This window comes from Pavona decussata, unplaced genomic scaffold (genome assembly GCF_977016875.1).
Source record: "Pavona decussata unplaced genomic scaffold, jaPavDecu1.1 SCAFFOLD_137, whole genome shotgun sequence".
NCBI lineage: Eukaryota > Metazoa > Cnidaria > Anthozoa > Scleractinia > Agariciidae > Pavona > Pavona decussata.
The window spans coordinates 1734926-1762785 of NW_028145550.1; the positions used below are offsets into that span (position 1 = coordinate 1734926).

Here is a 27860-nt window from a genome sequence, read left to right on the forward strand (position 1 = left end):
ACCTATAGGTTTCAAATTGCATGATAGTCTCCGATCAGTAGGGTGTTTCTCGCGTAAATTCCGTCAGTTTGTTAGGAGGGAAAATCAGTAAATTATTGAATTTGTGTACTTTTGGGTTTTTCGTTGTGGATTGACAAATAATGTTTTGGACCGTTGTGCGCGTATAAAATACACAACATTTAGCATGACGACACCAGGCAATTATCATCACTTCGCTAGCCGTTTGACAACAAGTTAGTGAGTGTTACTTATTTTGCTCGACGTGGACGTCGAGGTTTAAGGGAAGGCGTATGTTAGGGAAACTTTGGCCGATATTTATTGTGCTCATATCCGAATTTATAGGGAATATTTCATAAATATCCAAGTATATTTTGTGGTTTAAGGTTTTGTTATTATTGGTTCTATATCGTATAGTTCAGGGCAATGGTAACCTTAGTTTCCGTTTTAGCTTTTCAATAATTTGCCGAGCTGTGCAAATGTTCTCGATAACCTTATAATGCTTGTTACTAAAGGGAAAATAATTAGAAAACCAACAGTAGTTATGCTAGGAAGTATTTTCAAATTACCTTCGTTGACATGAATAAGGTTAATCAACTTGGAAGTTCTAGAAGTGTTGAAATGAGCTCCGTTCTGTAATTGCGTTTTCTACAGTATTCAATAGGAATTAATCAACAACTTGTTAGTTTGCCGTTTATCTTTAAGCCTTTACGGATCCTGTTCCGATCTGTGTATGAATAGCTTAACCGTTTGGTCATGAATACTAAGTGAGTTTCTTTGTGAACTGTGATAACGGTAATTACGCGGCACGAGCCGTTCACTGACACTTCGGAAAACTCATTTGCTACGTTGCGCACCTCAAGAACTTTTAATTTAGGACAGTTGAATAGTGCAAGTTCTCCTTGTTTAACAAGTGTTCAATAGTGAGGTTTTGGTGCTAAAGCTTAGCTTTTTAATCTTCTACGCGTTATTCAAAGTACTGCCACATCCTCTGTAATTACTTTTCACATTCACACGCATTGTATTCTGTTAACAATGGATACTCGTACAATCATATGTATACAACTCTGTATGTAGCGCAAGTGATTACATCGGTGATTACAGCAGTGATTACATGTGTACAATCTTTGCTGTTGGACGAACTTATGTCAGTTCGTCCTTCGAGAATAAACTGCTGTTCATTCTGCATCCAGTTGCGGCTAGATCTTGGTACCTCGAGAGAGTGACGGCCCTTTCTCGCAAGCGATCTCTCCTTGAGTTAATCTTCCCCAAGAATTGTCACAGAAGTTTTTCCCGTTGGAGTTCAGAATAGCCCGAAACGTTCCCGTTCGCTCAGAGTGGAAAAACCTCCCGTCACAAGTTACCAGGATTCTTTGAGTTACGCCCATTAATTAGTTACCGTTATTGTTAAATTGTTTCCTTTTTCAAAAAGTAAAGTAATTAATTATTATTAAAATCAACAGCAAATGAAAACACTTTTAGAAACAAATTAGAGATTTGCGTTGGACGTCATATCTGGAAATTCATGCAGACCGCAGAAAGTCTCTGAGGATTAAGTAAAGTCATCATTAAAAAAGGCTTACCTATCACAAATATAGTTTATAAGAAAAAAAGAACTATAGCCTTCAGTGCCACTGAAGGTTATTTCCATAACTCCTCACTTAGATTTTGCATTACTCCATTTTTGGATTAAAATTGTCGCTTACTAACTTGGTCTAAAATAAAAATTTTAATCAAGCAAAACCTCGCAAACGAGGTCAACCCACGCTATGACCACATTATGTTCTGAAGTCCGAGGTTGCGTCTTGCGTCTTGATAACACCGATGTTAACGACAAGACCCATCTGGGATGACCCCAAGTCAGCATATTCAGTGGGTCTGGACGCGTGCGCAGTTGTGGTCCTAGGTTGAAAAATAAATCGCAGAGAAATAAGTGATACCCCAGTCAAAACGATTGTATGCTCACAACACTTTTGTTCTTCTGCTGTAACACTTATAATGAGTCATGAAGGACACGTTAAACGGATATATTGATTGATAGACGTTGTGTTATTCATTCTGAACCAGGGGCCAAGATTATATAACGTTTACACTTTTTACTAACAATCTGGTCCCTTGTTATTTCAAACTAATCAAGAAAAATAATTTAAAAAATAAAAATACATCGTTAGAAGTCTTTAATGATGATTATTGAACTGGTTTAGGAACTCTTCCAGTCATAGAGTTTCTTTCTGTGTGCGGTTGTAAAACCAACCGGGCCCAGCTTGTAAACAACAAGTGTAAAAGTTTTATAAATATATGAAATTCATACACTTGAACATCGCAGTTATACGCGCAAATTAAGAACTTGCGAAAAGAAAGCCTGAAAACTGAAAAAAAATCAGGCTTGAACGGGATTCGAAACAGTGACCATGGTCGTGAATTCATGGTTCGTGGTTTCGAATCCCGTTCAAGCCTGGATTTTTTTTTTCAGGCTTTCTTTTCGCAACTTCTTAAGTTGCGTAAATTACTGTGATGATCATTCACTTTTATTCAGTTTAAAGCTGGTTTCCATATGATCGCAGATCGCAGATCGCAATAAGGTCTGCGATCGTCTGCGATCATATGAAAACTACTTCTGCGATCGTCTGCGGTCCGGTGATCGCGATCGCAGAAGATAGAACCATGTTCTATCTAAAGGCTGGTTTCCATATGATCGCAGACGATCACAGACCTTATTGCGATCTGCGATCATATGGAAACCAGCCTTTAATCAGTTATTGCGCATGCCCCCAGGCGCGCCAATCAATCTGCCTCAGCCAAGTGATTCGGTCACGTAAATGACATAACTTGTTGCTAAAACATAAATTAAAATTTCAAATATCCGTCAATTCGAACGAAGTTATGGTGCCTCAAAGCTGACGAAAATTCGAAAGATGTGCTATCCCGCCTAAACGTCCTTTCCTCGTCTACAAAATGTCTGCCTCGTCTATAAATTTATTCACCATTGCAGATGGATATCGGCGGTGATTTTTTCGATGGAACGTGACTTTTATTTTCAGAAGTTTCTTTCTCCTGAGAACGTGAAGCGGAAAGTAAGAATTGGGTCGACAGTGAGGAAAACAAGAAAAACAGGCTAGTGAAACTCGCTAAGCGAAAATGAATAATAATTAACAATAACAAAGAGAGTGCTTTGACACAGTACAGATGCGGTGATCAGTTGGGACTAAGAAAAACAAACTAAAACACCGACATTTATTTAAATACGGTTTGCATTAAGCACAAGCCAACAAAGAGAGTTTCTCAATAATTAACGCATTTGTCAATTAAAAGCAAGCGCAGTGAAGGTTTAACAAGTTAGACATTTCGGTGACGCCCACCGTTGCCGGTAACCTGAGTTACCAACGGAACAACATAAACAAACTTAACAGCATCTGTATTTTTCTTCTGAGAAAATCTACAACGGTACCTCGCCAATATTGTCAATGTAAATGAACTTATCAATTCAATCAGTGCGTTTTCACGTTGAAAAGAAAACTTTTCTATTTACCTAGAAAAGAGGAAATTACTCGATAATCTCCGGCGCAAACGTAACTTAACATTAAAATCTGAAGGAGTACGTATTTACGACAACAAAAGCAAGTGGGAAAATTCAGCTGATTGAAAATCGTATTCCATTCGACAAATTAGAATCGAATGCCCCTTACGCCCACATAAAAAACAAACATGGCGACGCCGGGGTGATTATTGAGCCTCGCTATCAAGTCGGAGTGGAGTACTTATTGAAGTGGTCACTTACGTAGTTACTCCTTGGCAACTAGAGGAAGCTCAATGTTTTGTTGAAGATCCATTTACTGACCACGGTGTAAGGTAAGTCTTGTAAAATGCACAAGAATATGTAGCAAAAATTTAAATGATGTACAGATAAAAAGCAATTTTTTGCCTGGATTGTTCGGTGTTTATGTACGAAGGAAAATTGTTAAAATACCAATTCCGATCTGTGGTTTCCCATAAGAAGCCACAAGAAAAATTTAACCTCGAGACAATTTACAAGATTTTGAAGCTTGCCTATTTTCATTTAGCTCTTTATGCTATATAAATTCAAGAACACAAACATTTTCAAAATATATTTATCCTTGGTTCACGAGTCTTTCTTAAGACGCAACGAAGCAGCCTGCGAAAGAGAGCTAGGTCCTTTCTTGCTAAACTTTAAATTCATTTTTGAAACCTAGTTTTATTCAGTAGAGAGCATTGCACTGTATATTCGGATATAAACCTACTGTAATAAACCGCCTGCAATACAAAGCACAACCGATGGATATGGATAAACAAACACCATCTGCTATACAATCTAATGGCCATCTATCCAGCTGAGTCGAGTCTACATTTGGCTTAGTACGGTCTTTTTGCGCTTTTAACGACTTAAGCCGTTTGCGAAATTCGCCCACTGATCACTAATTCTTTAATACTTCAGGATTTCATACTTTAGGATTACATCCACAGACTCAGAAATTACAAACACCCTGCATTGCCAAAGTTCGTCTTTTCAGGTTTTCATTTGGAATCATTCACAGACTATAAAGTCAGAGCGACCGTTGTTAACTGATTCAGCGTTTCCAAGGGTTTTAATGCCTTAAAGAGTTGAAAGCAATACTTATCAAAACGTTTGTATTCGTGTTTTCAAGTACACATGGCGATAAATTGGAGCAAAATGCAAGTGTTTATGTTATTTTTGGTATTGGCCATAATTTAAATGCGAGTTGCTAATCTTGCCTTAATTATTTTAAACTAACTCCGTGTTAATTTTACAAAAAATAATCCGACCCATACTTGCGTTGTATTCCTAAATTAAAACCCCGAAGATTAATCATAAACGGGCGAAGATTTTCCACTCTGCTAAGCCACTGGGGCGACATTTAGGCAATAGAAGAATATAAAGATTTGTCAGAGCTAATAATAACTTGCCTTCTGTGAGAAAACTCATTTCGCTAGTCGAGATTGTGACATTTACATATTCTTTGATAAATTAGCGCCCCAGGTTATGTAAATCAACATTATTTGAAAAAAAAATGTCGCTACTTCAGTATTAAAACACTGGCCTACAATGTGCATAGGTCTGATTTGGCTATCGACAGTTTAAAAGTTATGGCCGCTGAAAAATAGCTTCCGCTGTCGCCAGCTGATTTTTTGAACCCCTGCGATAACGCCGCGTAACTGACTGCTAATGAAGATGTTAAAATACTGTGTGACCAATTAAAACCACTGTTAGCAGTTAATTTTGCGCAATATAACTTGTTGCTGACCGTGTTTGAGGTAATCACGTTTCTTTGTACTTATATCAAGGGACACGAAAGGCTTCAAGAAATGTTCACCACTCATTAAATGAGCCAATTTTCAAGTCTTAATTCATGAATTATTCAGAACTCTTATCAGCCTCACAAGAAAGACTACAATTGAATAGATCGACAAAATATTTTAGGCCATTAATATATTTTTTGGGATGGAGTTAGAAACATTTTTGCCAGGGAAGCCAATAAATCTCGGCTTACAAAATACACGAGTTTTTCTTCGCAAAATGTTTCTCGGTATAAGTCATCATTGACAAGTTCGGTAAATTTTCCCCGCCGACCGCTTTAACACGATCGATCTTACACCCGAAAATTTTCCTTGGAAAATGTTAAACGATTTTTTCGCGTTCGTTTTCCGAGTAACTTATCCTTGATATGTTATATTTATTTGTACATAAAAACGGCGACTAAAACCGTCTTTGGTAAGTTCACCTCGAAAAGCTTGCCTGAGGCAGCTAAGTAAACGATGTCATCACCGTTTTACCCGCGAAATTAGTGGTGGCACCGCGAAAAATCGTCTGTTTACACATACTGACATACGGTCACGCGCGCGGTAAGCTAAGATGCTCACGTTCTTTGAATGAATCAAATTTCCTGTCAAAATTCGCGCGCGTCGCATCGCACCAAAAATGAAAATACAGTTTAACATTGCGCGAACTACAGGAAACATTTCCCTTTAACTCAAAATTTTCCGAGGTGACCTACCTAATTTTTTTGAATGCCTGCAATAATCACTATGACATTTATAATAGACAAGTTCGAGGGAAAGTTGTCCAGTAGAATTTTCAGTAAATGAAAAAACGCCGTTTTTCGACTAATACAAGTTCTAATCAATAACTTTTTCTCATGCCGCCAGAAAGTTTTCAGAATGTAGCAAGCTTTTGAAGAAAACAATAAAATCGGTATATCACTGACTTAGTTTTACAGATAAGGCTGCAAAGTCTGAAAGTTTGAGGAGTTCGTTTTGTGGGAGATCCCAATCCATTGGTTAAAAATTTTCGTCCCTGATTAACAAAACTTGTTTACATAGTAAAATTTATGAAAAAAAACCTTCCAACATCGTTAATATTTTCCTTAAATAATCGGAGTATTGAGGACCATTGTTTTGTGGCGCTATCGCCTAATTAACTTTGCGGGCCTCCATTTTACCTATAATATGTATAACGTTCTAAATTTCAATATTAGTACGAGAAAGTTGCAGTTTCTTTTTAGAAAATACCGACTACGGCATCATCCATATGGATTCAAGTCCACATCCTTTTGTGTTAAGAACGTCAAGTTATAGGTGAATTAGTTCTTAATCATTTATTTATCGGTTTCCAAGCAACAATTTTCTACGCCACAACGTCTTGTACACCTGCTTGTATCCAGAAAGCGATGGGAGCACGATGGCAAGGCTTAACATAAGTTTCCAGTAGCGTTAGCACCGGTGAACGACAACTTTAATTGTTTGGTACGGGGAGACAATGGCCTAAATAATAAGGCAATCAATTCTAAATGCATCCCTCGATAAAGCTATTTCCTAGCCGTAGCCAGTTAAAACAGCTAGCCTTCAGTAATAATCTGTGGCAATTTCTAGTAAACTTTGTACGCCCTAGGTAGTTTAAAGCAAGAAAAAGTAGCATGTTCATATCCACCTGCGAAGCAAATCATTCACCGCACGCAACACAATTTTTTCCAGTAATAGTTAAACATCGTGCCATAAATGTGGAAAGCATTACACTGCTTCCAGCTTAAATTATTAAGCTACAGCCTGCATAGCAAAATAGTGTATTTTCGCCAAATTTAAGGAACAAAGATATGGTATATTTTACCTTATAAATCCCCTGGGGGTCACCCATCAATCTAGAAATATTAGTGAATGGAAAGGTCTTTCTCTTTTCTTAAAAACTATATATGGTTGTAATCTCCACTTCCTGTCACTATGAACGCTACAAAATCAACCTTTGACAAAGAGCACTCAAAAACATTTACTGAATATAAATAAAGTGTAAAGGGTTATGGTGTGTCTTGAGTTAAGGTCAGATAACTACACTCCATAGAGTACACACGCAGACCCTTCTTCTGTCTTTCCTCTGCAAGCGTTTCCTCGGCCTGACCTTAATGCACTCGTCCTGAGATCTGGTAAACAGCCTTTATGAAATGGCTAGGTTGTTCACACAAGCTTTTGATTTTTTTTAAGGTTAAATACCAACCGGCGACATACTGCTGAGGGGGGGGGGGGGGGGGTAATCCTGTGATGGACTAGCATCCTTTCCAGGGGGGGGGGGGGGGGACTCTTTTTTGTATATATAAGAATACTGTTTTTCTGGCCCAGGCTGAATATCGTATTTTTCTGCCGATGTTAGGCTGAAAATATTTTTGTGAATATTCTTAGATTAAAGCGTATGGCATTTTCGGTTTGGAATGTATTGGGGTATCAATTACAAGTGTTTTGGTGCCCTTTTAATAGTACAGGTTTCAATCGTTTTATTGGCTAGTTTTGCCGTTTAGAGAAAGGCAGAATTTTATACGGTTTAGTTAAAAACATATAATTGTATTGAATTTACAAATTTTCAACACAAAAAATTATATTATCTTAAAATCTCAGCCACGGGTTTATTCTTAAAATGTTCTTATAATTTCGTAAATTTCAGCCTCGATATTCTTATAAAATAGATTCTTATGTATGTAAAAAAGGCTACTCCTACTTGTTCCATGCTACAGAAATCGGGCTACGCTCGGACAGACTGAGCTGCAGTGTAGGCCTAAAATTCAAAGAATGATTTTTTGAACCGTGTGACCGCTGAGCACTGAGAAGCTTAATTTGATGATGTGAAGTTAATTTTAAGTACTTTGAAAAATGAAACCTGCGATTATTTTCAATTTCGAATTTTGTCAATATTGGGGATCGAAATATTAAAATAAAGGATTTGGGTTTTCTTTCTAAAGGAACATTATAGCTTTACTGGGGATATCCGCCCCAAAACACGCGCTCCACGACGCCTGCTTTGATGAATTGTGATCGACCAATCACCACACGAAATGTTAATTTTCTTAGGTGCTAATCCAATGCGTTACAATATAATTAAGATGAGAGTAGATTGCAATTTGTTGGCCTTTAGGCGAATCGCCTCTGAAAGTAAATGAATTATTTGTTCTATGTGTGTTGCGAGGGCTGATTTCCTGTAATTTGTGGCAGAATTCAGTTCTAGCTGTTGCTTGAGTTAAATTGGACAATGAAATATAATGCGCCATAAAAATTGAACCTTAGCAAGACAGCTGCTCTTATGATGCCCAATGCACTTCAGCTACGCCAGCGGATGTGTTACTATGGCTCAACAGGATCTTCTTGGAGTCCAATAGGATAATTGCATTTGTCTTCATGCAGACTACTTGACGAAATCCGGTTTTTCGTTTACAGTACGATGCACGGGAAACATTTCCCAGTAGATACCGCTTTAAAAAACCGTCGATGGATATATAACGAGCGTTTTTACTCGAATAGTAAGCGAGGGTTTAAGTGACTAATTGACAACTTTAGAATCTTAGTACTAATTACATGAAGGAATACGGACTTTACGGTCCAATATAAACTGTTTGTTGTTAAAAATAACTGAGGCAATTCGCCGTTTTTGTCGTTTTACTGTCTTGAATAACTTTTTGCGAAAGCCATGAGCAATGAACGTTTCCTCAGTGGTTGCGCATAATTATAGGCTTCATTTATAGGACGTGTTGTTGTAAATCCCAATACATTTAAGCTATAACCAAACTCAAAAAAACTAACACATTTACGACAAAGTTTATTTTATATAAAACACTGAAAAAAAGATTTCGTAGTAGTCCTATTTCTACGATGACATTCATTTTTCATCGATCGAAACCAGAGCAAACAGCTAAATTAGCTGGGAATACCACTGACACGACGCTATTGCTCAGTTGCTCTCATTGAAATGGCTGCACTTTAGAATTTTACCACAGTAATCCATTTAATGTTTACTTTGGATATTTGTAAAAAATTTCGTTGATAAGAAGGACAGGTTTAGGTCAAAATATGTAAAAACAATAATGAGAACTTTTGTTGTTACGAAAAACAGGTTTGAATCAGAACAAGAAAAAATGAAAATATTCGTTGGCGAGAAAGACAGGTTTGAGTGAAAATGGATAAAAACATAATCAGCTAAAGTGCATCATGAATACCACTGACTATCCATTAGAGCTACTTATGGCACAAAGTTTACGTTTACGAGAAGATTTCATGCTGAATATTGTGGTAAATACTGTAAAATGATCAACAACAACGCAGGTGCAATGATAAAAGCAGAAAAACCAAAACAAAACAAAAAAAAAACATTCGACGGAGATTTAAGTATGTGCGTCAAACGCGTAAGATGGGAGGTTGAAACTGAAAGGCCTACAAAATTATGTTGGTGTATAATTTGGAACGACAGGAGTTTGTCTAGAAGATACGACTCTCCTTATCCGGTAATTGAATTTACAGTTTGTTTAGGTAAACATGAAACCTTGCGTTGCCTAGGGACGGTCGGTGCACGATGCGCATTAGGTAAGACTTTATTTGAGGAAGGTATCATGTAACTGAAACTAAAATTACTATCGAATATTGTGGTCCTCTAAAAAGCCAGAATACAACTTAAATCAGTCAAAAATTTACACTTACTAAATAGCTATTCACTGTAAAACATTTACAACGAAACCTTTCTAGCAATCAATAAATGATAATAAAAAGATGAAATTGTTGAAAATAGTCGATAAAAATTGAAATAGCGATAATAGAAAGCTATCTATCAAGTTTGCTATACACGGCATTTGAAGAACATTAGATCAACTTTTAGCAACATCTTGCACAGTGAAAAACCGGCATTTGTTTATAAAACTATAATGGCTCCTCCGCTTTTGAAGAACATTAGATCAACTTTTAGCAACATCTTGCACTGTGAATAACCGGCATTTGTTTATAAAACTATAATGGCTTCTCTTTAAACTGTCACAAGAGCGATTTCATTAATTGTGGTAGGCGGTTATTTCCGTGTGCGGTCGTCTAATTATTTTCAGTTGATTCAAACACTGCGCAAAACCACATTTTGTGACGTGGGCTCCCTGTTAAAATATCTTATTTATTATTATAACACTGCGCTACAGACAGGCGCGTTTTTGAAAAACTTAATTTTTGAATTACGTTCTGCACGCTTTGAGCACGAGGCATGAAACTGCCCTCAAACAAGAGCATTATTAACCTAAAACGCATGCATGTCGAGTCGCTTTTAATTTTTTTCTCTTCTACTCCACTTTTGAAAAAAATTATCATCAATCCTGAGAAACAGAGAAAAATACAAATAAAGTATTAAAAAAATAAATTGTCTGGAGAAAAAAAGCTGCCTTAGTAAGGCTCGAATTCAACACGCATAAGTGGGTGTTCAAAGTCTTAGTAGAGTATTGCATTTATTGTCAGCGCAGGGATTATGTAAAGTTGGAGTTAGAACAAGAAGTCTATTGTTCCGCTGTGTGCGTCAGTTGTTTTTAATTTAGCTGTCAAGCGCGCAGGTGATCAAATAAACTGTGCTCACATTTCGTTTTTACCTATAATAGTTTCCAATCGCTGATCGCTTTAATGCTCGAGTAAGTGTTTTTACCACACGGCTAGGTGGGTTGTTTTTATGCTTCCCTTAAACTGAAATCCGCAAAGGTAAGTTCCTTCCAAATCAAGTTAACAGGCGAGCAGTTTTACTCAGGAAAGTTGTTTGAATCATTTTCATCCTAAAAGAATTAATTCATGCTCACTATTTTGTTTCACAGCAATATTCTTGAAGCAGTCTGAGTGGACAGGCGGAAAAGGTAGGTTTCATCTCATGTCAGGCTTCTTAATTGAATCATATATATAGCAGGATTCGTGAAGATTCAGTTAAAAGCTACCATGTCGAGAGATTTTCTGCGCTTCTTGCACTTTCCTGTTTTAGCACCTGTACTGAATTGCAAAGGGGGAAGATCACTCGACATGAAAGGTTACAATATTGAATTAAACAATGAGCGAGTTCATATTAGATGCAAATAGAACTGCGTTCGGGAGCGAGACGAATGTTAAAAAATGAGACTCGTTCTGAAGTGAACGAGTTTGAAATAAATGTTAAGAGAACTAGCCATGACATTAACCGAAAAACTGCATATATCGTCCTTTGCTTTTAACTTTTCTCTTCGTTGAACAAGCTACTTTATATTCAAAAACGATTTCACAGTTATTGAAGGTCATTTGCTTGCGTCTTGAAACTGAATATTTCAACCTGCAAGCGGCGCCGATTTTTATTTCCGCGGAGAAATATTAATAGCACAACCGCAAAAAAATTGCCTTAGGCGGGATAGTTTATCCAGTGTCGGCAAAAATTATGTTTCTTCTGCGACATTTAGTTCAAAGAACTATGAAACCATAATTGCTGCTATTTGTTTTGTGATAGTTGATAGCCACAGCAACTGAGAACCGAATATTCGTAACTAAGCCAATTTTTTTCTTCATGTGTAAGCTTGAAAGAAGGGACGAAAGAAGAGGTGGTTGCATTAGAGTTGAATTACCACTGTTAAAAACGGAAGCATTGCCTTTTTGAGAATAGAAATGTGGTTTGTTTGGTATGAAACCATAGTAACGCGAGAAAAATAAATTTATAGAGGGCGAAACAAAAACTTCGCAGTTTTTACGAGAAAAGTGCGAGCTTAGAAAAGAGGAGCAGAGATTATTTACGAAAGAATAGAAATGTGGTTTGTTTGGTAGGCAAACCATGGTAACGCGAGAGATATATTTTAGAGGAGGAAAAAACTTCGCAGTTGTTACGAGAAAAGTGCGAGCTTAGAAAAGGGGAGCAAAGATTATTACGAAAAGGTAATAGAAGTTAAATGGAATCAAATACTTTATATCAACGGTACGTACGTTGTCAGTAAGTTCCCCAGACGGTGAATCATGTCGACGTAATATATATATTAGATGATAGTATCTTACTGGAAAATTAGTTCAAGGGGAATCAGCTTACAGTACTTTTTAGGACAACTGTTTAGCCACATCAACTTTGAAACAAAAAAAGGAGTAAATTGAGCGAATCGCTAACTTTAAACTGGTTAAATTTAAAATGTCACCCTGTTTCTCTCAGGCGCCTTGAGTAGCCATTTTTTAAGCTACAGTAAAAACCCACGTATAAGAACCTAGTGATTTAAGAACCTACAGGCTGAAATTGGGCATTTTAATACCCAAATATATAAGAACCTATTTAGCCTGGCAAAGAAAAATAGGTTCTTATACAAAAAAAAAACCACTCTTATTGTAAGGCCAAAATACTGGATTTTGTTAGAAATTGTGAAATTTCTGAGAAATATACCCGTCCATGAAAATTATTTGTTTAATACAGTATGTAGTACAATGAAGAAACTTCAAAATTGAAAATTATTTAAATACAGAGTATAGAATATGTAGTACTGTATAAAATTATACTGGTGTAGTCTTGGGGCTTGAATCTGTATAGTGCCCTGACTTTTTGTATCACTATGACAAATCCTACAAATAAGAACCTACTAGAACCTAATCAGCCTGACTTTGGAAAAAACTACCCCCAAAATATAGGAACCCATTCAGCCTGAACCCAAAAATTCTAGGTTCTTATATGTGGGTTTTTACTGTAATTTGTGCTACTCGGTCGTATCCGTACGACAGAAACAGACCTTTAGTTGTTTGCAGGGGAGGGAGAAGCAAACATGGCGAAGATCGCAGTACTAAGTTATAGCGTTTTGGCTAACTTCGAAATTGACGGACTTTCAAAAAATTTAACTGAAATTACTGTTATATATCTAGGTGAAACCAATCAGCTGATGGAGACTATTGGAGCGCTGTAGACGCTACAACGCCAGTCTCGTCAGATATCTTCTCATGTCGCTCGTAATTTCGAGGCCATTCTGCACATTTTCGGCTAGAATAGCATTGAAGTCATAGCGTCAATCTTTTCTCTATGTTTGAAATTGTTTGAAATTTGGTTTATTGCAATTGTAGTGTGAATCTGTTCTCTATGTTTTATAAGAACAGTGTTAAGATAATTACTTTTCGAAAGACATATCCGCCGTCAAAATCCGACAAATTATCATTGTGCAGGCTGTATCGATGTTTGTCACCGTTGAACCTAGTTTAAGTTGATTCTCGCGAAATTAAAGTTGTCGTGAAAATTTTCTCAAACCTTCTGTGATTTTTCACTAGTATGTACTATTTCGAGAAATGAAATAAAAAAGATAGGTCACTATGTCCGCGAAGAAGCTACGATCCTTCCAATCTACCCTATAATCGCTTGCAATATTCGATTCCAAAAATGAGTTTGTTTGATCAGTTATTGTCATGTCTGATGGTAACAGAAGTTACATAGATGAAGAAAAACTTAGGAAAACGTTATACATAGAATATATGAAGCATAATCGGCAACTAAAGGCGAATTTCTTGGCAGCGAAGCAAATATGAAGCAGTATCGACCCAGAACGTTTCTTGCGTACTACGAGTTCTTCACTATATTATGCGAGTGGTGGGCAAGCTCGTTTACTTCTGGCAATAACTCATTTTTCTGTCGTCAATTTTTCCTAGAAATTTTTAATCATAAAGAGGATAATAGCTAAGTTAAAATAACGAGATAACAAAGATAGGTCACCATGCTCGTTCAGGAAGAAATAGCCATTTAGTTATTGACTAGGCTTGTCAGCACGTAGGAAAACATGTTTCCAACGCTTGAACGCTAAACGCGCGCTTATGACGCAAGAAATTATGCGCAGTAAGAAAGTGCAATGCAATACAATGGAATCACCATAATGTCCTAGTTTCCACGAGACTGCAAACCGAACATGGTGACCAAATCAATCCTTAGCCTACAGAGGGAAGATCGGAGCTTAACCCTAAAACGCTGTTTTCTTCCTAAGTGGAGCTTTAGTCTCTCAGTTCTCTACAAACAAATACCCTTCTATTCTCGTCTATGTCAGGACTATGAGGATGAAAAATACTCAATAGTGTAAACATCATAAGATGTCTAAACCTTGTTGTAGATGATCCATTCTAGGAACAACCATTCGTTTTCTCATATGGCAGTACAGTAACAAGGATTGGTCCGCTCAAGTGCCGCGCTAACTTCGTGTCAAATCTGAACTTTATTTCGGACACGGCAGTACCTACACCACGTAATCACATAACACATTTCTGACAGACAGATAGACAGACAGACAGACAGACAGACAGACGGACAGACAGACGGACGGACAGACAGACAGACAGACCATGGGACGGACAGCCAGCCTTTATTTAGCGCCATAATAAGTTAGAGCTCTGCAACTTGTGGGGTGGTGCGTTACAATTAAAAACTTAACTAAAATGCACAATGATAACGATACATGATAACGGCGATGTAAATCTTTACTTTTCTTCAGTTCCACTAACACACCTGAGTTAAGCTGAACCGACTCTGCCCTATCATGTGTAGCAAGAAGGTTACTGGGGTAGCACTAGCCGCCACTGGCGTTATATTAATAGTAGTAGGTGTTATCGTTGGAGTATTGTTGACGAATATGGCACAAAAGGCAGTAGAAGACACAACATGCGTGAACAACAAGGACAGCTCTGGATATAAAATATGGGTGAGTCTCTCAACATTACCTTCAATACGATCAAGAAAAGCGAGTCTGACAGAAGGAAATGGAATAAAAGCTACATGGAGAATAGTGCAGCCGTTTTGGTCTGTTTAGCTTCTTCGTTGAATGTGAACGGCATACAAAATTTTAGTGTGATGCAATATTCAGTGTTTCCTAATATTCAAAACTGGTTCATTAGACTTTGCAATTCTAGAATTTTGATTGACTCAGCGACCGTGGAATATCAGCCATTATAACTTACTGATAATTTTACGCGCGCTCTCATTGGATGAAAAACAAGGCATGTCAAAATCGGCCGGCGGTTATCAGACCATAACAGTCGTCCGATTTGATATTCGTCGCACGCTTTTTCTCGGCAAGAAAGAACTTCAATTTTTAGGTCCTAATCCGCACAGTATAATAAAATTGACTGAGCTAGCCAGTTTGGATTTGTTTATCGGCAATCATGCTTTGACCATCACTCGGCTGCTCTGTATTTAATTTTAAAAGTAAAGGGCTCGTTTCAGAAAATTAATCAGTCGGAGGGTTTTAAAATAAAAAGAACCCTTCTCAATCTGCTTTCTTGCACATAGGATGACAATTCCCCCGGCTGAAAGATTGTTCCCAAAATTTCACGGTTTCCCTCGAAGCTTCGCTTCCCGGCCATCTGTTCATTTTTCGGAGAATCATTAAGCTTCGGACATTGTCCTCCGATATACCAGCCGCCTGAATGGGTTTATTTAATAATTATAGCAGGCTCGAAAAATAGCAACAATTAAATCGTCTTCTGGTCCCTCCTGCGAAATGAATTGAACATCATTTAACAACTTTTTTCTTGGTTATTTTTAACAAACAATTATTTCACCCGTGCTTGTTGGATATGGTATGATTATAGCCTGAAGTCGGTGCCACGCGCCTTGTTGGCTATCAATCATCCCCTATCTTACGTGCCCTCGAGGGATTATTTCTAACGACTCATTAATTTCTACAGGAGGGACCGACTGACATTACAACCAAAGTTTACATCTGGAACATAACAAACAAGGACGGATTTCTCAATCGAGGAGAAAAACCAAAGGTATTTTAGGCCTATTACCTACTTATTAACCAAGTTCAGTGTAAGTATTTATTTATTTATTTACTTACTTACTTATTTATTTATTTATTTATTTATTTATTTATTTATTTATTTATTTATTTATTTATTTATTTATTTATTTATTTAACACTGTGTTATACTCGCCACCTAGATAAGGATTGCGATAACCGACGTTTGAAACTTTTGGTTAATATCTTCACCAGTTCACCAATTTCCAGCTATGTCATTTTACTTTGACTAGGAAAATGTTCGCGGTTATAATTTTCGGATGTTAAATAAAATTTCAGACAATTTCTTGAAACGGTTCGAACATTTTTTGTTGAAATTTCTTGCGCATCCGCATGTGAGACAAAACAGAATGTAAATAATGTTAATATATTTTACAGTCTCGTAGTACAAAGTTCGATTTGAATGCATCTTCATATTGGTATTTATGCCAAACAATCACTGGCCTAGTGGAAGACAGAATCATCATGCAGATTTTTTTAATTTTGAACAGCTCAATACCAATATTTTCTTGCACTTGAAATATTGAAAGAAAAAAATTTAAATAATACTTGACACGCATGCGCATAAAAGGCCTGGACAAAAATGTTTCTAAAATTCTAATAGGTCGTATGGTTTCCATCTTTACTCGACAGGGTAAAATTAAGGACTTTAAGGGATGAAAATGTGAAAACGTCCTTTTAGTGCGTTTTGAGTCCCAACCCACAGACATGACAACAAATGTTTCTTATCTGTGGCAAGGAGCTAGAGTAACTCAGTTTCTCGTCTCAAGAGCACTACAAATCTCACATTCGGAGGGCTTAACGACCCACCAGTAAAAAGACTCTGAGAGGTCTGGAGACAAAAATGTCTCCAAAAACTTCCAGTGGCTTGCCGTCAAAGGTGGCCTAGTTCTTTTCGAGGTCAACATATGAATAACAAAAAGGACTAGCACAACATTTCTACTTCTGGAAGTAACCGGCCTGATCAATGAGATTTTATTCGTTTTCAAACCGAAAAGCGGCCGCTTGTAAAATGTTGACGAGCGGTAGCGGTGGAGATGAAATATGGGCGATCTAGGAAAAACTTCTTGGTCGATTCAATTTATCCCGATACGGCGTGGATTCGAAAAATGAGAAAGGATTTCGTATCAGAGCCAAGTTTATTGAGTACTTGTATATACCATCGTGAATTTGAGTAATAATCCTTTTTGCTGTTGTTGTTGTTGTTGTTGTTGTTTTCAGCTCAAGGAAACAGGACCATACGTTTACAGTACAAAATCAAAGAAAGTTTACGTTAAATTCGAAAATGGAAAAGTTACAAGCACATCTTTTGACCAAGCCAAATTCAACAAGACGCTAACAGAGAAGGAATGTCCGACATGCACGAAGGATGACAAGGTCAGTGTTCTTACCTGAAAACAAGCACAAATTTGGGGTACGCTGGGCAGTGTTAGTTGTGATGTGGATGATGATGATGATCTTGATGATGATGATGATGATGATGATGATGATGATGATGATGATGATGATGATGGCGACAACGACGATGATGGTGGTGGTGGTGAACATGATTATGATGATAATGATGATAATGTTGGTGCTGATGCTGACGACTATGAGAATGATGATAAGCATTACCCATTAATCGACTTTTAGGAAAACTAGCAATCTGGTTGGCTACACAAACTCCTGCAAGAGCACGTTGAATTATGGAGAATTGCCCAACTTTCAAACCAACCAACTTGAAATAAACCATTTTTAGCAAATTCTTTGTTGAATAGATCGGGTTATGCTTATGCTCTTAGTTTCAATCAGTTGATAGTAGGATTAGTGCCCGTTTCCGATTGTTTGGGGTACAATGTCTTCAAAATATTTTGAATCTGTGGTGTAGCGTCGGTGGGGTAGTGGAAGTAATTACTTGGTTTTGTCAACTGAGTTGATGCATCTAAGCCAGTCACTCGACACTTTAACCGTTCCAACCTTTCTTAAAAAAAATTGGTACTCTTAATCCCCACAGAATCAACGAACGCTTCACATTCGACTAATGTTATCTTAATTTTCACTTTACCATGCTTCCACCAATTGGTGTAACTCCACTGCTAACTATATAAGCCACACGCAATCAAAATTCCTAATTATAAGGGCTAGCGTTGGAAACGTTAGGGTGGCCAAATTGCGTTAATTATTTACTCAGTTGAAAAAACTTAATATTATTTGATAATTATTCGCCGAAGGGGAAGTAAATATTGGTGATTATTAAATTCTCAGCCTCGGATATTGCATTTCTAGTGTTCTGATTAGTTCACTAAATCTCGGTTATCAGCTCATATTCCGTAGTTTGACCTTATATTGAAAACGAATGCCCCAGGTGTCGCTAAGCTAATTTTTTTTTCGGCGGGAAGCGAAAGTTTCTTCGGAAAAATGTAGCAAAAAATAGAAAAGAAAGAAATACCATACAATGCCATCTCAATATAACAACAATAAAAGCCACAAAGTTAGGTATGACACTATTTAATGGTACGTATCTCTGAAGTTTCCTTTAATATCAGAAAAATTGCACGATTTTACGATTTAGATCACATAACAACAACAGCAATAACAACCGGTTACCTTCAAAAACTTTGAGGATGGCTTCCGCTTGCAAATCCTGGCGGTAAGAGGTTAAAACCGATCGAAGAAATTTCTCAAGAAGAGCTTAACGCCTTCCTTTATGTTTCTACACATTTACGAGGACTCCAGTAACAAAAGTTCATCTATGAAATCCGTGCGAGCGTCATAATGTTTGTTTCAGTCGCTCGGCACCACTCAGCAAAACATTTGCACAAACGTGCACAGCTCTTACGCTTCTCGAAAAGCTTGAAGTTTAAAAACTTGCACTGAATGCTTGTCTCAGTGAGGTTGTACCTTGTACACTTAAAACGTCTTGGAGGAATTCAGTTCAGCATTAAAAAACGGCCTTGATCCCTTCCTTCGCTCGGCACCACACAGCAAAACATTTGCTTAAATGTGCACAACTATCACGCTTCTCGATGAGCTGGAACTTCAAAAGCACTTGAATGCTTTTCTCAGAAAGGTTGCAACCCGTACACTTGAACGTTTCTTGAATTTGAGAAGTCCAGCTGTTTCCGACCTACTTCGCTTTCGATTTTTCATTCAACTCCGTTCGCAAAGAGCTGCGCGTGTCATGTGATCATTACGTTGTCGCTTTGGTCGGAAGTTGCCTCAACATCCGGTCGTTTTAATTTGAAAGAAATTTTTTACTTAAAATAAGATTCAGCAGCAATACCCAAACGCGGAGAATTTGATAAAAAAATTATTCCATTCGCGCTTGTTGGATATGAGATTGGTTATAGCCAACTCGGCGCTTTGCGCCTCGTTGGCTATTTGCCATCTCATATCCAACGCGCGCTCATGGAATAATGGTTAAATATTCACCAATATTTACTGAGCTGAGGCGAATAATTGTTTTAGTATAATTACTCAGGTGATTATCAGAGAAAAACAAGAACCGTCCGAAAAATGTCGATTTTGTGTTTGTTCAGTTTCAAATTGTGACGCGTCAAGGACAGAGACGCACAGTCTGCCGATCACATGCTCAATCGAAATCACATTCTCAATCGATAAACTGCACATGCCTCAAGCAGCATGTCAGTATTCTTTAACTGCCGCTTCATTGAGACGAAGCATTGACTTCTGTGAATGAATGTTGTGTCTCTCCGACCCGTTTACCAAAACAGATGGACATGAACCAGGCTGTTCACAAGTAAGTGTTAGCGAATCACTTTATCGCACAATTTCTTCTTGATGGCTTCGCCGGTTAACGGACTTTTATGAATTGCCCTCGGAGATAAACTGCTTCAGGTTTGAATTAAGTCCTTTACTGGCTTCACTAAACAGAAAATTTGTTGTTGTGAGGCGGTGACTTTTATAGATGGTGGTCGAGAACCGTTCGAACCGACAACAAACTGGTTTTCAGATTATAAAAACTGCCGTCTTTTCTCCCCACTGAAACGTAAAACTTAAAGAGACATTTATTCATCTCGTTTACTTCCGTGCTTTCGAATTCTGTCTTAAATTCGTTTTGTTGACGAAAATCATTCTGTTAAATAAAGAAAATCTTGCGCGAATTTAACTTAAGCTTAATTTGTTGTTTTCATTTTAAGCCATCGACATCGACAACATTTCCACTGCAATTTACAAGGATTTTATATTATAATTAGCAAAATTTTCATATCTTGCCTTCGAAAATTGTCACCCCGGACTTAGCTGCATCTTTAGTGCCTTTCGGAATTGCATTTTCTTTCATCCTATTTACTTCCTCCTCAGAAACATCAACAAGTCGCTAAGCGGCCATTTTGAAAATTAGTGCTCCCGCAAATTTGCTCTCGCTATAATCACCTAGCGCAAGGTGATTATAGCAGGATAAGACGCAATCCTCGACCAATCAGATCAACGGAATTTCTATAATCACCTGAGTGATTATACTAAATTGGGATAGCTTCGTACACTTCCACTATAATCATCGCATGAAATAGGTTAGGTGGTATTGCATACGGACTGGGTAATAAACAGGAGCGAGTGTCCAGCTTCCTTTTTGTAATGATCTCTTGCCGTTTCCGTTTTTAGCTGACCGTCCTAAATGCAGCCTACCTAGGGCTAATGGAAAAAGTTAGATCTGCGGAGTACTTCAGCCAAGTATCCATACCGCTTGTATTGACCCTTCTGTTTCGTGGGTTGAATGCGACAACGGGAAGCCAGAATGCCAGTTTGATTCAAATGGGAAAAGATCACAACCAACTGGGATTCAACTCAAGCCAGTTCAATCCTGCCTTTGGTTCTTGGGTTAATTCCAAACCCAGCTTTTCACCGATTCACAGAAACTTCTCACTAAGAGACATGAGCGGTTTGTACAGCGCACTCATGAATCCCTCCAAATTTGGACCGTTTACAAATCCGTCGTTGCTTGCACGTTGTGGGAACAATTCCGTACTTCCATCCGAAGACTGTGGGCTTGCAATTAACCTTCGCATTTACGTGAAGTTTCCCCAGCTCGTTTCACATGTTAAACCAATTATTGATCGTCTACTGTGTCCACAAGCAGAATCTTGCTTTAACACCAGTAACAATGTATCGATACTGGCCATTGCACAATTCATTACGGATCCACTGCCTAAATATGTCTTGTGGTATCTGGAGAGCCAAAACTATGGACTCACGACCACACGACAACAGAGTGATATAATAATTGGTTATGTGATGACTAATCTGCCTTTTCCTCCACAATATCCATCGGGTATACCCGTGCCGGGCTCAGTAGGCACGCATACTGACGAACAACAAGCGAAAGCAACTGGGACGAACTCCACATTCTACACGTGCGAATCTACGGAAGGCGATCGGTTTACTTATGCTGGTAAGTAAAGTCTCACTTAGCCTCCCACGCATTCGTTTTTAGGGGACTCGTATTGTATGGGGAGGAGGTAATACGAGTCCCCTAGAAACAAGGGAGGCTGGCTCACTTCGAGCTTATGAAGCAGTTATTCCCCCTCACCGGACCGCCTCCCTGGCATTAGGGTTCTTTGAATGCAAACCGGCAAATGCCCCACAGTCGGAAAAAACGAGCCGTTCGAATCCCCAGGGGCTTTTATTCACTCCAATGAAAGTTAATTCAATGCAAACTAAGTCTCAAATAAGTCTCTTTTCTTATTATCGTGCCTTTAATTCTGGGTATCTACCATCTCATTATTGTCCTACTTTGGCGTAGGTAATCGGAAATCCTTGTCTTTGCTGGTGAACCTATCACTGAAAAGAAGTGAGGGTGCTATGAAGCAAAAATCACGAGGCTGTGAAATGCCCCAGGCCGTAAGCTAATGCCAGTCCCCTGGACCGCACAATTTAGACTGAATGCGTCAGGGAAGATGGGCACCACTGGACTGATGCATTAGTACCATAAAGCAACGAAGAGCATTGCTATTTTCTCTTGCTCGAGAAAAGAACCCTTATTATCTTAATTCAGTCGCGCTAGACCGACATTTCTACATTATCACAATGCATAGCTTGCAATGATGAAAACATTTTCGCATTGTATAATGTATGGAATTGGTATCGGTGCAAGTTTGAATCAACGTCACTCTGCGATTTTTTTTTTTACTACCCATAGTCTCTCCGAGATTGATTTCCCTCCGTTTCTTTCCACAGCCGTTGGTGGAGAAAACAAAGTTAATAAAGCTCTATACCCCAATGCCTCCCAAGAACAGCTGAAGGTTCGTGGTTACTACGTTCAGTTTCCTGGACAGGAGAGCTTGAAACCTTGCACTACCAAGTATACACGACTGGCTTCAAGCTACGAGCTTTTCATGTCACAGTTTCGCTTTGCTGTTCCCATCGATTACAAAAAAGACGTGGAAGTATATCAAATCCCCATGCACAGATACGTGCTTGGAAAGTCTGCTGTTGAAGTTAATAATGTCACAGTGTTTACCCAAGGGGTATTTGACGTAACCCGGATTTTTGGAGGTCCCATGTACATTAGTCTTCCGGGATTTCTCCATGGTGAGCCGTCTTTGTACAAGGAATTGAATCTTCCAAAACCAGACGTAAAGAAATACGAGTCCTTTGTAAGTATAATAGTGAAAGAAAAACTGTTTGATCCCAGTGATCCTACGTTTAATCATTTTCCCAAAACACGGAATAGTAACTGGAAGGTTCTGTTTGAGGCGCGAGGCACCAAGCTGCACATGATCTGTAAAACAGAACAGTTTGGTGCCGAATTTACCGCGTCATTCCCCACCCATTCCCCACCTCCACCCAAGGTATTATACAACATTGCAAGATATGCGAAGAGTTAAAATTTAGGTCTAACTTGATTAATATACGAAAGGTTATAAGTGCATTACATACTTTTGCGTCCTGTTTGCAACTGTTTATGCAATAGCTTTTTTTCCCATGGAAAATATGCCTCACAAGTCTTAGTAAAATGATTCATAAGTTGAATACAATTAAAGAAATTGATTTTAGCAAAATGTAGGGTAGAATTTTAAAACGTTTTGATATTTCTCAGCTTTTTGAACTTATTTTCGTTGAAAAGCCTGTGTAACTTTTTATTAAGTCTTACTTAATTTTGTCCTATATTTACCCGTCACTTTATATCTTGGTAATAATTTGTGCACGACCTCTCAAGCTCCGGCAATCTTTGAATTTCATTATTTTTAAATAAGAGTTTTGATTGGTAGAATGGTTGAGTTAATTAACCAAGGGAAAAAACAATTCAGTTGAAAACAGTATCTTATTTCAATTTGAGCGGGAGTTTAAGCTCACTTTACACCGCTCACTATCTCGTTATAAAAAAAAAATCCACAGCGTGCAGTTCAGGGATTGTTCCTGTCACCGAGATTAATGAAATTCTTAAGGGTTGCTTGTTAGTATGTTTTTTTTTCGGGGGAGGGGGGGGAGCACCTTGTATGGGTACTCATGATCACGCCCTTTTCGTGTCCCGTCCATTTGGGTAACTACTCTTTTTTTTAAGAACATAACCTTGTAGTTTTTGTAGTCTAGCCCCATTAAGCTGTTAAAATTGTGGCAATGCACAACTCAACAAGAGTAACCTTCCATCTTTCTTGACATAATTTATTTACGTGAAACGAAAATGAATATAATGCAGCCCTACACAAACTAAAGTACTATATTTCATTTCTTTGAAAACCGCAGGATAAACCATTCAAATCTCTTTTAATTAAATTTTTTTTGTGTGGCGTACATAAAAGCCACATACCTCATATAATTGTACACGAGGTATAGTCGCGGAAGCCACCTGTCTTGTAAAATTGGATACATGTATTTGGCTTTCACGGCTGTCGTGAGTCGTGAAACGGATTTCTTCATAGGTTTGTGAGTGTTTTACGGCATGGCTCGCATTAATTAATGTTGCATTGTTCGGAAGGGCATAGAAATAACCTTGGCAAAATGTTTTATTTTATCTCTCGCAGTTGAGCATTGAGCCAATATCCGGGACAGCTATGGAACTCAAACTTCGCATTCAACTGAACGGAGTAATTCTCCCTCAATCGCTGTCTTCAAACCATTCAGGGCATCTGAATGTCAGCTACGTAAACAAACTGATTCCCATCTGGTGGTCAGAAACGACGGCAGGTATTGATGCGGACTCAGCTAAGGAATACAGCTCAAAGGTAAAAAAATCTATTGACGAGTTTTGCAAGATCGTTAATTTTTCTATCTTGTAATTATGTCTTGCATAGTAGAGCGGTTTTCAGTTCAGTGTCGAGAGTAATATCGCGTTTGCTTTGATTTTGAATTACTGTGCACTGTGATTGGTTGGCAAAACTCGTCCCACTTTCTCAAACAAAGAGAAGCAAAACCCAAACCAATCGTGACTTGCTCGCAAGAGTTTTTCCGCGCTTTTCAACGGTGACATGTATTTGCTTAGAGTTCCAATTGATTCATTCTGCTGTTTACGTCTGTTGTGGTTGGCCAGAGCACAGAGTAACTACTTTGTTTTTAGTTTAATGGCACGCAACGGGAGTCATGTGAATGATCAACAGGAAGTTTCCAAGAACATTGCATGCTTACGTATTCTTGCCTTGCCGAGTGCCTTTGCCTGATAAAATGACACTATATGTTTTATTCCAATGAACTTTACATAACAACTGTCAAACTTTCCGGGCGCTTGATTGGCTCGTAGCTATTGTCTATAAGAGTACAGACAATAAAAATGACGTCAGATGTAACGCATGCTTTCTCAACGGAAAATAAAGCCAATCAGTCTGCTCTACTTTTTCAGTGTTATTATGGAAAACAAATCGACGGCAGTTTTCTATGGTCTTTAAGACTCGTATTGACCATAAAATGTTCAAAACATGGGAGTCAAACCACTAGCTCGCCTACGGCTCGCGATTCCACTTGTTTTGAACATTTTATGACGTAATTTTATGCTCAACAAGAGAGTAAAGTCTAAGCAAAAACCGTGGACGATAATCCTGCTGGTATACGTTTGATCAATTGTTGATCTGATCGGCTTCGTAAATATAAATGATAAAAGAAGCAGAGACCGATACAACGTAGAATTACGTTTTAAAGGTTACTATATTTCGGCTGGCCAAACCGGGAAAACAAATATTTGCGTAATAGCGGAACTACATAAAACTAAAGTGATTGACAGTATAAAATATGAAGCAAATGAAATAACAATAATAATAAAAAATAAAAAATAATAAAAGGAAAAAAGCTAGTGAATTCCTTCGCGAAAATTGAGGCCATGTGGAAGAAGTGTTCTGCCTTTTGTGATTGAAAAAGGCTTCCCTGGCCTTACGGATTGAGTCTCGGTTAGAGTAGACTTTTTCTATGGGGATTAATTGCATGTCGTTAGCTATTGCGCAAATATTTGTTATATAAGCGTATGCCGCAATGCAAATTCTCATTATACCTGAAGAAAGCTGGTTTGGCCAGCCGAAATATAGTAACCTTTAAAACGTAATTCTACGTTGTATCGGTCTCTGCTTCTTTTATCAACAAGAGAATAGACTATGGAAAACTGCCGTCGATTTTTTAAGCGGAGATAAGACCGAAACACAGCATTCTCATCCCCAGAGCCCCAACGTTTTTTTTTTTTAATTAATTAATGAACGAGTGGCTCTGGGTCCATCCAAAAATATCTTTTTTATTGGCTGTCGAATTCGAAAACCTGAAGCGCTATGAGGTGAAAAATGCTACGCTTCTGCGCATTTGTCTTTACTTCCCAATACTGGTAATTTATCACACTGAGCGTGCGCTACCGGATGTCGTGAAATTCACGACATCCAGTAACGTATAACGGCTGTTACCAGGGCCTACGATCCAACCGCTGACCAAAAGATCGTAGGCTCTGGGAACGAGGATGGAAACAGTGGCTCGATTGCTTCGATTTAAAAATCTGCGCAACTGCAACGTTGTGATGGAGTTTATCAGAACTTTGCTCTAACTTGTCGGTATGTTATCTTTTTGCAGTTGTTTGGAGGACTGCGATTGGCCTGCGGTTTGCTTGTGGCCTTTCCTGTGATTGGAGGAATCTTACTTATTGTGGGTGTGGTTCTCATTGTGATTGCTGTCAAGAAAGGCACTTCTGTAACCACTGCGTGATTGAACCATCTACGCAGTTGTGTACATATAACAAAAGAAACCGCATGCACTACCAAAAGGACCTTAACAGAGAACTACCCAGTCACACCTTAGAATTTCAAATTCAAAAGCTACAGTCCTGGCCAAATTGCTCGGGACAGAGGCCTCGCTGGAACCGGTCTAGACCTGGCTGCCCCCTCTACAATGTTGATGAGCAAAGACAAATCATCGAGTGTGACAGGTTTAAGGGTAATTAAATGCTCATCATTGAACAGGGTTCGGGGCGTTTCGTAAATGAGCGACTTACAGCAAAGATGTTGATGCTGCTGAGGCATAGTAAAAAGGCCAAGTGTCCCTGAATTCAATTGGCAACGATTATAGTTAGGAACACACTTGAACAGCACATAAAAACGTACTTTTCCACATTATAAGTAACGTCTGGTCTGGCAGTCATTAGGGTTAATATCCAGGAGCTGGATTCATGTCTTAAGCTAAAATCAAAATAAAATAAAACACTAGTCTTTCGTATTTCGTCAAGTTAGGGATACATTTAATCCTAATGGCTTTATCTATCAACCTCCTGCTATAAACTCTATTTAGCCTAAGAAGGGAGTCGGGAGGGACTTCAGACATTTGAAACTTTTTTTCAATAGAAAAGCAAATACCCCCAATTGTGAATTTCTCTAACATTTATCTGCAGTAATTTGATGTAAAAGGTCATTGATCAGGTGACTTGATGTTGTCATGGCAACAAGATTTTGAGAGCCATCAGGCTTTAAAGATTTTGGATATTACCTTTTTCATGAGATATTTATTTTACCTTCAAAACTTTTACATTTTATGCCATTTCAGCGTCTCTTTATTGGTTTTGATTACTTCTGAGACAATTTAAACGGTTTACTGAGCTTTTACTGGGAAACCGACATCGAGATCGATATCCAAGATGCGGTTTCAAGAAGGCGCCTGTCCAGTACTAATGTCGTTATTTTCAAGTCATATGACGTCATCTTTTCAATCTTTTGGACCTCAAAGGCAGCCTTTTTAACATACTATTTGCCTTCTAAGTTTTTTTGTCATAGCTTTAATGCCCTTGAAATTAATCCCCTTATCCCTTAGGCACAGGGACCCAAAATAAACCAGGGCTACCCCAACTGAAGCTCAAAGTGTGTCGCTAGCTGTAGATTGTTAAAAAACTCAGGAGCCTGTTTTTCCAGCGTGACTAGCTTCGATTTGCTGCCATTTTATCTCTTACAATTTTTTACGACCTCGAGCAGTCCTCTTCGTACCGCGTAAAGTGGCATGTGTGAGGCCTTCTCGTGCTAGTAAAACCTTTAATTTGTATTTTATATCAACTGGCGTACGTTTCAGTACACAGGAAAAAGGGTCGGAAAAGATGAATCATTTCGATGAAATCATCTTTGTTATATGTGATTATTATACACTTCACTATAATTTTCTATCGCTAACTTTTTATTATTTGGTAACTTATTACTAATAAATGTTTTATACTATTATACTAATGTTTTCCTTGTTTTGCTTTTCGTTTTTATTTTTATTTTTTTTTTCGAGCATTGTATTAGTATCAGTTACCGTTACCCACCTCGAATAGCCACGCTAATTGTGGGTAAATTATATTTTAAAAGTGTATACATATATAATAAAATTGTTGTTATAAAATACGTTTTCCCTGTGAGCTCAAAGTCATGCCATCCC

At 38.1% G+C, this 27860-nt stretch overlaps 1 protein-coding gene across 3 annotated transcripts; it reads left to right on the forward strand.

The window, feature by feature from the left end:
* The first annotated feature begins 3737 nt into the window (after positions 1 to 3737).
* LOC146467270 (platelet glycoprotein 4-like) lies at positions 3738 to 27824 on the forward strand. Of its 3 annotated transcripts, none has more exons than XM_085126234.1 (9): positions 3738 to 3846; positions 11118 to 11156; positions 14751 to 14957; positions 15943 to 16029; positions 17280 to 17435; positions 20664 to 21450; positions 22236 to 22654; positions 24023 to 24223; positions 26037 to 27824. In XM_085126234.1, the coding sequence occupies exons 3-9, from the start codon at positions 14796 to 14798 to the stop codon at positions 26166 to 26168; spliced, it is 1944 nt and encodes a 647-aa protein (XP_084982360.1). In that variant the 5' UTR covers positions 3738 to 3846; positions 11118 to 11156; positions 14751 to 14795; the 3' UTR covers positions 26169 to 27824. The 3 variants fall into 3 exon arrangements, with proteins under 3 accessions (XP_084982360.1, XP_084982361.1, XP_084982362.1); XM_085126235.1 differs by lacking the exon at positions 3738 to 3846 and adding an exon at positions 10831 to 11007; XM_085126236.1 differs by lacking the exons at positions 3738 to 3846; positions 11118 to 11156 and adding an exon at positions 12055 to 12189.
* The last annotated feature ends 36 nt before the right edge of the window (positions 27825 to 27860 follow it).

Bases quoted from the DNA above. Each gene is read 5' to 3' on its own strand.
- LOC146467270 (XM_085126234.1), top strand. From the start codon at position 14,796: ATGTGTAGCAAGAAGGTTACTGGGGTAGCACTAGCCGCCACTGGCGTT. The intron at 16,030-17,279 runs GTATTTTAGGCC...TGTTGTTTTCAG, and splicing joins ATCGAGGAGAAAAACCAAAG to CTCAAGGAAACAGGACCATA. The intron at 24,224-26,036 runs GTAAAAAAATCT...ATCTTTTTGCAG, and splicing joins CTAAGGAATACAGCTCAAAG to TTGTTTGGAGGACTGCGATT.